The 11,216-nt window shown below is 46.7% G+C and overlaps 1 protein-coding gene across 2 annotated transcripts; it reads right to left on the bottom strand.

The window, feature by feature from the left end:
• Window positions 1-353: 353 nt before the first annotated feature.
• On the bottom strand, window positions 354-10,822 carry Nop2 (NOP2 nucleolar protein). 2 transcript variants are annotated; one of them, XM_074076212.1, is made up of 16 exons: window positions 10,676-10,822; window positions 10,342-10,451; window positions 8,898-8,943; window positions 8,650-8,738; window positions 8,231-8,463; window positions 6,305-6,360; window positions 6,033-6,187; window positions 5,734-5,933; window positions 5,502-5,591; window positions 4,452-4,539; window positions 4,235-4,375; window positions 3,088-3,227; window positions 2,846-2,935; window positions 2,620-2,742; window positions 2,227-2,455; window positions 354-1,065 (listed from the first exon to the last, which is right to left on the bottom strand). In XM_074076212.1, exons 2-16 carry the CDS (start codon window positions 10,445-10,447, stop codon window positions 476-478), a joined length of 2,376 nt encoding a protein of 791 aa, XP_073932313.1. In that variant the 5' UTR covers window positions 10,448-10,451; window positions 10,676-10,822; the 3' UTR covers window positions 354-475. The 2 variants fall into 2 exon arrangements, with proteins under 2 accessions (XP_073932313.1, XP_020013793.1); XM_020158204.2 differs by having other exon boundaries at window positions 354-1,050.
• Window positions 10,823-11,216: the final 394 nt, after the last annotated feature.

Raw genomic sequence — 11,216 nt, 5'->3', positions numbered from 1 at the left:
GACCTTTCGGGTCCAAGACAGAATGCGGAGCCGGGAGGAGTAGCGTGTGACCCGCCAGCCCTTCCCTAGCCAGCGCTGACTGCCTGGAACTCAGGCAGGGGAGCATAAAACCCAGGACCTCCCCTAGTCCAGCGGTTCTGATGGCAGTAAACCTGCCCATCATCCCTACACCCCTGTATCTTCCACTCCCCAAACACCCGAGATACTACCCCACACCTTTCCCTGGGGACAGCAAGGAGGGCAGAACCCTGAAACTGACCTGATACCTCAGGATCCCCAACTCTTCAGAAGATCCCAGACCAGCCTTCCCACCAGTTGCCAGTACCCAGTCCCCTCAAAAAACACACAGTGACCAGAGCTGATAAAATTGTGTATTAAATTTCATGTGTATGAACAGCAGGAACGCCATCCTCACAGAGCTCCAACCCAATGACAACGGCAGTGAACCAGCCCAGTCTTAGTTTCCCACATCCCTCTAAGACAGCAGAGGCTGCCTGCTGGCTACAGATTTTCTCCTCTTTGCTAGTGGGGGCCGGCTGGAACTGAAAGGAGACCCAGTGGGAGCTGGAGTTCCCTTAGAGGTGCCATTCTGTTTCTGCTGCTTTATTTTCTCAGTCCCTTTGGCCTTCCCAAGGGACTGATCACAGTTCTTAAGCCTTGGAGTGGCCTGAGTCTTAGAAAGGGATAGCACAGCAGGTGTTTCTGTGTCCACACCCACAAGAGGGGCTTTCTTCTTCTGGAATTTAAGAGCCTGTCGCTTTAGCTTGCCAGTCACCTTTGGTTCCCTTATCACTTTAGCTTTTCCAGCAGACTGACTGCTCTCCTGGAGCCTTGAGGATGCTTGGCCCTTTATGACAGAAGGTACAGCAGACAATTCTGACTCTGGCCCTTTGGAGATGCCATTCACCTTCTGGAGGGTGGCCTTTTTGGGATGCTGACGTTTCTCCAACTGCTGCTTTGCCTTTGCAGTCCCTTTGGCTTTTTTGTCTGGGTGGCTCTTCTCAGACTTGTTGGTGACCAGGTCAGGCATGTCTAGATCTGTAGGGGTAGCTGTTGGAGAATTTTCTGGGGTTAAAATGGAATGGTTTGAGAAAATGTCTCTCATCATTAAATGGTCTTGATTATTAGTAGAGGAAACAACCAGAGACTTTGCTATCTCTTGGCCAAGTATTCCACTTAATTAGGACCATGTCTAAGAAGTGATGACCTATTTTCATATTATTCAGACTGCATGGCCTTTACTCAAGCCCTGCTTGAACCTTGTGTTAAGAGAAAGGATCACTGCTTATCCCTGGGCCAAAAGGTTTTTACACAAAGCTATGCCCCCTTGAGGACAATAGATAACAAGACACCCCAAGGAGGAGATGAATAAACCTGAAGCACCTGACTTTATTTTTTTTTAAGTCAGAGAATTCAACTTTTTTTTTTCAACAAGGATTTTCATGAAATACAACAAAATAAGAAGGCCCACCCATGACAAGTAGAAACAAGATAGTAAGAGATCAATGAGGACTGAACTATTAAATATGTATAAATTTTGCTATTTCTTAAGATTTTTGTTAACATTCAGATTTGATTTTTATTAAGGGACACTGTTTAAAAAGAAAAAAATGGGGGGGGCAGGAAGGGGGTGCAGCTCAGTGGTACACCACTTGCCTAGCATGCAAGTATAAGACCTTGGGTTCAATGCCAGGCATGGTTAAAAAAAAAAAAAAATCAATTCAAATCAGAGTTGGTATTCAGAGCTCTTCTGTTCTCCAACTAACCCTAGGGTTATATACAGAGCACTCAAAGATGTTTCAGAAACCCCACCCTTCCCCCTGAGATCCAGGCCAGACTCCTCAAGATGGCAATTAAGTGTGACAGGCTCAGAAAACTGCTGATAGTTCTGTAGAATTCTGTGCCAACCCATTGCAGAGATGCTGGACCAACAGAGGCATATTACCGGTAAGTCAACCCTGGGCCAAGAAGGAAGTGAAACCACAACCTGCAAATGGAATGCATTTAGTGCTGACAACTGCAGCCACTTGGTAGAATAAGGAAAAGGCCCCCATCTGTGTGAACACTTTAACCTGTTCCAGGGTCAGGGCTAAAAATCAACTGCGGCTGGAATGAAAGGGGTTTCTCATCCAAGCATGCAAAGATTCCCTGAAGTCACACCATAGCCTTTAGAAAAGCAGAAAGAGCAAAGAGGGTAATGAAAGGGAGGAAGAGCAGATCACTTACCTGTTTGGGACTGAGGAATAGAATTGGAGAATTTCTTGAACTTGGCAATAAAGAAACCATCCATATTGTGGGTGTGAGGGTAGAAGCGTCGGGTAGAACGCAGGGTAGGGTGGAAGCGCCTTTCTCGAAAGCGGGTAAAACCTTCCTGACCAAAGTCCAGGCCTGTGGGCACCAGCCGCACATTCCTCTTTTTCAAGGCATAGTCTACCACCCACTCGTTCTCTTCCACCTGGACAGTGAGGAAGACAAAGTAAACAGGAAGGAGTAAGCAGAGCTAAAGCTGAAGGGAGCCCTTAGAGCCCAACAGCCTCCCAGCCTGCCCTGTCAGCCCTGTCAGCTCTGTCAGCCCTGTCAGCTCTGCCCTCCCCTGCTCTTCGAGGGCAGAAGTCTCACCATGATAGAACACGTGCAGTAGACCAGGTAACCTCCTGTCTTGGATGTGGCATTGACAGAGTCAATAGCACTCAGGAGCAACTCTTTCTGAAGGTGAGCACAGCGCAGAATGTCCTTCTCATCCTGTCTCAAAGAGACCCAGGAGTGAGGGAATTTCATAATGTAGCCTCAGAAGGAGTGAGTGACTGCCCTAGGTGCTCAACTGGTCCCACCACCTATTCCTCACCTTGTTAGTCTTCACAGCTGGGTCTTTAGAGATGACTCCAGTGCCACTGCAAGGAGCATCCAGCAGTACTCGGTCAAAGCCCCCTACCACCTAGGGGAAAAGGGTAAGTCAATTAATTACATGGCTTCTGCAGCATGCAGTGTACCATTTGCTTCCTGGGGGCAGGGCTCAACATTCTCATGTTAGGAAGGGGAAGGTAAATTGGAAAAAACCTCAGGAAAGATAAAGAGGGAGAATCCCACCTTGGGGAACTGGCGTCCATCATAGTGGCTAATAATGGTGTTGGTGACTCCCAATCGGTGTAGATTGCCCACAACACTCTTGAGCCGCTCAGCACTGGCATCATTGGCAAGGATCACACCTGTGTTCTTCATCAGTTGAGCTAAGGAGGAAGGGGTCCAGTGCTGAGCAGTCAGCTCCTCTCTCTCCTCACTTCCTATCTACCCTCCAGACCAGGAAGACTCTGGTGAAGTCTTACCCCTTTCAAGGCAAATCTAGCTCTCCCCTGCTTACTACATAGGTCTATCCAGCCTGGTGATGAACAAGCCCACCAATGTGGCTTCCATTTTCCTGACTGTCTTTCTGGCCCTACAGACTAAATTATTCCCGTTACATAATCACAGCTTTGCCAGGCACTGGTGGCTCACACCTATAATCCTAACTACTCAGGAGGCAGAGATCAGGAGGATCTTGGTTCAAAGCCAGCCTGGACAAAGAGTTCCTGAGACTCTATCTAGAAAAACCCTTCACAAAAAAGGGCTGGTAGGGTGGCTCAAGGTGTAGGCCCTGAGTCAAGCCCCAGTACCACAAAAAAAAAAAAAAAAAAAATTAAAAAAAAGTAGTAACAGCTTAAACAATAGTGGACTGCTTATTAGTTACTAAACACTATACCAAGGACTTCTATATACATTATTTCAATCCTCATAAGCCAAGCATCATATAAGAGCCAACCCAGGCAAAAGTACATTTTCACAGATGACAGAAGAAAACAAGAGGCCTGCCCAGTCAGCATAGTTAAGTGATACAGTTGACCTTGGAGCCCAGGCCAACTCCAGAAACTGCTCCTCCCTCTCTGCTAGCTGTTTGTACACTAGTACCAAGGAGTCATCAGCCCTGTCTACTTACTTTTTTTTGGGGCGGGGGAAGAAGGGACACTGATATTTGAACTCAGGGCTTTGCACTTGCAAATGGGCCTCCAGTTCATTTTGGTCTCATTATTTTGTAGATAGGATCTTGAGAGCTAGGCTGGCCTTGAACCTCAATCCTCCTGCTCTCAGTCTCCTAAGTAGCTAGGATTACATGCAAGAGCCACTGGCGGCTGGTTGAGTCCTATCTAACTTTCAAAAGCAGAGAACCAAATGAAGCCCACCCAGCCTGCCCTTCACATACCTATGTAACTTGTCTTTCCTCCAGGAGCACAACACATGTCCAGGATCCGCTCATGTTCCTGGGGTGCCAAGGCCACAATGGGCAACATGCTGGAGGCTCCCTGCAGCATATAGTGCCCAGCCAGGTACTCAGGAGTAGCACCTATGCAAGAGAACTGCCCTGTAACAAGCTGGCACAAGGAAAGGAACAGAAGGGCAACTGGGCAGGCAACACTTACCAATGGGCACTGAAGAATCATATACTACAAGTCCAGTCTTTGACCATTTGCCCAAGGGATCCAGGTTAACCCCACGATTAATTAGAGCCTAAAGAAGTATAAAGATGAAAAAACCTCATAAGCTACTCTAACTAGAAAACAGATGGAGATATGAAAACCTGATCCATGCCTATCAAGTGTGGGGCCCTGAGTTCAAAACCCAAAAGAAAACCTGGCCCTACCAGCAGGTCCAACAACTCCTATAGCACTCCCAACAGCCAGCAGAATCACTGAACAGCTCCTCCCCCTCTTATCCCATCCATGTGTTCATTCTCATATTCATTCTCTCTCTCTCTCTTGTCCTTCCTTGTCCTTTTTGTAGTATGATGGATGGAACCCCAGGGCCTTGTGCATAGTAGGCAAGCATTCTACCACTGAGCTACACCCCCAATCCCTGCCCTTTTTTCTTAACCGCAGGTTCCTAACTCAAGCTCTGAACTTCATCCCAATGGGGCATGCTGTCCTCCTGGTTCTTTCACTTCCTGGAAGTGAACTCTGATTTTCAGAGTGGCTCAGTCTCCTCATTCAAAACCTTAACGTTACTGGTTATAATACATTAAAGATAATTACTAGGTTATCTTTACAGCAGAAGATACACAATATGCAAGACCACACTACTGACTTTAGGACAGGGGTCTTTAACCTAGGATCCCTAAATCCTGGCAATGAGCTTAAAACACTGTTTGTACATCTTTTTTCCAGGGACAGGAATCCATTTCACAATGACCTTCCTCAAATCTTCTTAGAAGGCAGCAGTTTACCCTAAGGCAGATGCCTCAGCCTGGTTATAGAGAATAGAGGTTGGAAAGTTATGTTTCCCATTCCACAGAGGTCCATGCACTCAGTCTGCCAGACAGATACCAGGCCTCTCTCCATTTGCTTGCCACAATCAGGCTTCCACAAAGATATGTTTAAAATTTAGGTCCTAAGAACCCACCCAGCCAGGGCAGACAGAGCCATCTCCAGGTAGGGGTTGGTCACGCCCTGAGATAATCAACTCTGACTCCTCACCTGAGCAAGGTCCCGGCGTCGAGTTTTCAAGGTATTGGTCCGGAGGGTGATGGGACGAGGTACCTCATTGGCTTCTAAGAACTCTATTAGCTGCATTAGAGGCAAGATAGCATGGACTAAGTCAGGCCAGCCGAAGCACTCAGTCAAAGAGAGCAAGGGGGCTGAACGTCTTCTTCACATCAGGTACGAATACGAGAAAAGCAGAAAAGACATTAGACTGGCAAGCCAGTACCTCAGACAAAGGGAAGAGCTCCATAAGTTTGCCAAGCAGGAAGTCTCCATATGAGTAATAAGTGGCCAGGTCCTTCTGAAGCCGATTCAAATATTCAGAACGAGACCGACCTTCTTCCCGCTGAGCCCCAAAATCACGCAGCACTCCCACTATATCCTGAATCCGCTTGTGAACTCGTTGCAGGTCTGGAGCCTGAGCATGTGGGCCAGTTAAGGAACTGTTTCATGAAGTTCTAGGGCTGGGAAATCCCCTCTCCCAAAGCACTTTTCTCCTACCCTCACCCTATGCTGGAAGGATATCCTGCTCCATATCCCCGGAAGAGGGCAGCACAAAGTGCTCCTCCTCGTCCACATTGATCTGCAGGCTTCCATCTGTTTCACCATCCTTTCTGGGGCCTGACTCAGGAAATATTTCCTCGTCTTCCTCTTCATCAGTCTCCTCACTCCACTGGTCCCTAGAAACAGGTCCAGGAACAGTGATTCACATACCAAAACAGACACCTCCTCCTTCCGCACAGCCTCCTCTATCCCAGCTGCTGCCTAAGCAGAATCCTAACAGTATCCAAACTCACCCAGCAGCAGCTTCCTGAGCCTTCTGCTTCTGAGCAGCTCTTTCAATGGGCAGCAACTGAAAATAGGGACAAAGGACTGATAATGCAAGTTCACCCATCTGTCATCCCATGTCAAACTTTCTATCCCAGTAGTTTATTTTTTCCAAAATATAAATGTAGCACTTATTCTCAGAAGCAAATACGGAAATTAAAGAAATGAGTAAGATCTGACACAGAAGCTAGAAATGTAGCTCAATGGTAGAGCACTTGCCTTGCATGTAAGACCCTAGGTTTGATTCCTGAACACACACAAAAAAATCTTGACGCATGGACACTGCTAAAACTAAATGATGAGTTAATAGGAGTCCATTACATTGCTCTTCCTACTTTTATGTATATTTCCTTTTCTTCTAGCACCACTTGGCTCTGTATTTCTTCTCTTTTTTTTTTTGGTGGTACTGGGGTTTGAACTCATTCATGATCTCACGCTTCCCACGCAGATGCTCTACCACTTGAGCCACTCCACCAGCCTGTTCTGTGTTAGGTTCAAGACAGGATCTCAAGAACTGTTTACCTGGGGCTGGCTCCAAACTGAGATCCTCCTGATCTCTACAAGGATTATGCACATGAGTCACCAGTACCCAGGTGTATTTCCCTTTTTGATTAAGACCAAAAAAAAAAAAAAAAGAGAGAAAGCTCTCAGAGTGGCTCAAGGGGTAGAGCATCTGCCTAGCAAGCATGAGGCCCTGAGTTCAAACCCCAGCACCACCCCCCACCCAAAAAAAAAAGGAAAAAAGAAAAGCCAAGTATAGTAGTACATGCCTGTGATTCCGACATTTAGGAAGCTGAAGCAGGAGAATCCCAAGTTTAAGGCCAGCATGGGTTACATAGAGAAACCTCCATCTCAAAAAACAAAACCATAAACACTCATATGCAAAAAAGGAATCAGAAAGTGCTCTTGGGTCCCATTTTTGCCATATTTTCCTCCAGACTTACTCTATTATCTGTAACATAGTTCAAATCACAGTGCACTTTCAAGTTTGTTTCTTGTTTTTAATTTTCGGTTAGATGAAAAGCATTTTCAGAGATATAATGGCCAATCATATGTACAACTATAACCTACTTAAGCATACTGAATATTTTGGAAGTTTCCAGAGTTTTTGCCATTGTGACTCACATGGTACTTGCACATGGTGATTCTGAGGGAGGAGGGGATGGGAAAGAGTGAAAATAGGGATTTTCAGCAACATATTTACATGCTAAGTGTGTGATGATTTCTTGCACCTCATTAATTAACCTTTGCCTACCTTTTAGATTCCTGCCTAACAGAAAATTAGTAGGTCAAAGGGAAGAAACTTTTTGAGACAGTCTTGCAATACTGCCCAGATTGGTCTTGAACTTTTGGGCTCAAGGGCCCCTCCTGCCTGACCTTCCCAAGTAACCAGGGCTAAAAGTGTGTACCACCTCACACAGGCAGAAAGAAATTTTTTAAGTTCTTAGGCAAAAATTGTTTTATAAGAAATGTTTCTGCATGTCTGTTCCCATTAGTGGGGTGCAAAAGTGTTTATCCAGCTTCCGCATGTTCATGATCATCTTTGTCTTTTAAATGCTCTATCCTACCTTTAAAACTTGTGTGCTGAGACCATATCAGCCCACAAGGAAGCAATGATGAAGCGCTAGAGTGACTTTCAACAGTCAGGTCAAAGATATTTGTCACTGAGGAGTCTCAACAGTTTCTACTGGAAAGAAACTAAAGGCAAGGGAGTGTAGTGGTACACACTTGTAATACCGACACTCAGGAGGCTAAGGCAGGAGGATCATTGGTTCTAGACTAGCCTGGACTGCAAAAGGAAACGGAGAAGGAGATGAAAAGATAAGAGAAAAAAGAGAAGAGAACAACTAAAAGGTAAAGATCTACTTGTGAATACCCCAAGAAGTGACTCTTACCTTTTCACCTGCATCCTCATCCTCTGATCTGGAGTCAGCTCCATAGTCATCAACCATATCAGCATCACTGTCCTCAGAGCCCCAGAGGTCCCCCTGGTTCACCACACCATCTTCTTCAGAGTCTTCCTCCTCCTCTTCCTCGTCACTGCTATGTGGTGGGGCTGGGCGCTTCTTACCTCGACCAGTGTTAATTAAGGACTGGGCTCTCTTCTCACCAGGTGTCTGGACTGCTCCTAAAAATATTCCCAAGGGTTTGTAGATTCCTGGACTAGAGGCAAGCACACTCCTTGACCCATACCTCTGGAGCCTTACTTTCTACTCCTAAGATCATTCTTTGCTCCTTTCACTCCAGAAATGCTCAGCCCTGTCCAGGACCCAGAAGACTGCTCACGTAGCACCTAGTTCCTGTGTTCACTGACCTTTTGGTAGCTTTCCAGGTAATGTTTTGGTCCCAGGAGATTTGTTTGTCTTAGAGACTTCAAAAGACCCCAACCTCCTCTTGGCTGCCCTGAAAAGATATAAGTAGTGAGGAAATGGGAACACGCCTCCAGGCTCCACCATCTCCCATCAGGGTATCATGACAGTTCACAATTAGCCCTCTCCATCCAACTATCCCACGTGACTAAAGAATAATCCAATTTACCTAGGTCTGGACATCCACACTTACCTCTTTCGAGCACGACTAGACAGCCTCTTGGAATTTTCATCACTAGCTGTGTGGGAAAAAAAAAAAGTTATAGAAAAATGAAAATGAGAAATAGGAACGGAAATGTGAGAAGAAAATTGGTAATTAAAAGAAGTAGAGAGTTGGGGATTTGGCTAAGTAGTAGACCCCAGGTCTCAATGCCCAGAACTATAAAATAAGCAAACAAGAAAATTTAAAAATTAAAGGGAATAATTATAACTTAGTCCACAATACCAAGTTAGGAGGTAGCTACGTGTGAAGGAGCATATATCTCATATCAAAAGGTCCTGGGCCATCCCCAGCACCATCAAAATAAAAAAAGATGCAGGAGATGGAAGCACTCATCTGATCAACAGCTGAATCCAAACTGGACTTTCCTCCAGGTTTCAATAAACAGCATACTCACATCCTGGTAACAATATAGATTCAAAACTTACCAGGCTGGTGGAGTGGCTCAACTGGTAGAGACTAGCAAGTGTGAGGCCCTAAGTTCAAACCCCAGTACCACCAAAATAAAAAAATAATAATTCTTTTCTTCTGCCCTATCCTTTATTCTCAGTTTATTCAGTTACCACTTGTATACTTTTAACTTCACTAATGCTGTTTTTTATACTCTCCAAGAACTAAAAGGCAAGTCAGGTGCTGGTGGCTCATGCCTGGAGGAGGCAGATATCAGGAAGACAGCAGTTTGAAGTCAGCCCAAATAGTAAATAGTTCAAGGCTCTAACTTGAAAATATCCAACATTAATACAGGACTGGTGGAGTGGCTCAAGCAGTAGAGTTCCTGCCTAGCAAGCATGAAGCCTTGAGTTCAAAGCCCAGCACTGACAGGGAAAAAAAAAAAAAAAAAAACACACACACTCACAAATCTCAGCCCTGTCACTTAATAACTGTGTGCAAGACACTTAACCTCCAGCATCCAGTTGAATGAGGACTTACTAAAACTTCAATAAATTGCGTCTTTCATCTAATGCCCAACACAAAGTCCCTGCGATGTCTTTCTTCCCGTCAGTCCTCTGTGTACTAGTACTCACCATGTTGGGGACTCACACCCATGCTTTCATTCCATTCCTTCCATCAGGTAACTCAGTGACTAACTAGCCCGTCTCCTCTCCAACACCCCACTTGCAAAAATGTCACCCATTTTTCAAAACAAAGCTTAACAAAAGTTTTCTAAATTCTGCATGAGATGCCTTGCTAATAAACTGTACAACGCTAAACGTCACCTCTCCTTGCATGGGTACCTGTGTCCCAGCTGCGTTTTAAATAACTTTTAAATACGCGTGACAGTGTTCCGCTTATACTTATTTCCTAATAACTCATACACACCCCTGAACAGAAAGTTAACGCAGAGACTCAAAAGGGAAGGGGGCTGTGATACAGAATGGCGCAGAAGCTGGGGGTATCAAGGAGCTGCGACCCTCACCTGCAGGCAAGAATCTGACGAGCTCAGTCTCAGCGCTCTTCTGTTTTCGGGCCTTTCGGCCAGGCCCGCGCTTTTCTTTCTTTGTAGGATCCAACTTGCGCCCCATGGTACTGGGGAAAATAAAAACAGAAGACGCTGTTGCGCGCGTTGGAAAGGGAACACAGGACGCATGCTCGGCGACATCAGTGTGGGAAACCGTACCCCAACAGGCCCCTCAGGCCCAACCAAACCGCTCTCCCATGGACAATGGGCCCTGCACGTCCCGCCTCACGGCAGGTGAGCACGCTATCCTCGCCTCCCCGGATTCCTGCAGACCTCCGAAACCTCGGCTCACCGTGAGGGGGCTCCGGCCGGGACACCACGCAGCAAAGCTCGGCTCCACGTGCACCCGCAGAGCTCTTGACTGCCTCACGCCGCAGAAGCGACTCGCGCAGGCGCAGAGAGCACGCCGACTGCGCCCCGCCTCTTCCGGCCGCCGCGCCCGGAACGGACGCGCGGAGGTCCTGCCGCGTTTCCCAGCCCAGCGTGGGGAAGTGCTGAGCGCATTGCTCAGTCTGCCCCGCCCCTCCCTCTAGGCGTTTGCCTTTTTCTGTCAGAAAAGTTTTTTTTGGCGGAACTGGAACTTGAACTCAGGGCTTCACGCTTGCAAAGCAGGCGCTCTATCACTTGAGCCACACTTCCAGCCTAAACCAAGCATTGTGAAAGCTGTCCCCGGGGCTCGAACCTGGGCATAATAGCGGAGCCTCACCCTGGCATCCTCTGCTCTAGCTCGCAGTCCCATGCCACTTAACTCCTACTCCCTACCCGCTGACCAGGAAGCACCCTTCCTCATGGATGCCACCTCCCACCCCAAGTCCCCACCAGACTTCTGGCAA

This window comes from Castor canadensis, chromosome 6, assembly GCF_047511655.1.
Source record: "Castor canadensis chromosome 6, mCasCan1.hap1v2, whole genome shotgun sequence".
Classification (NCBI taxonomy): Eukaryota; Metazoa; Chordata; class Mammalia; order Rodentia; family Castoridae; genus Castor; species Castor canadensis.
Note: the sequence above shows the minus strand (reverse complement) of the source record. Positions and strands in the feature narration are given on the sequence as shown.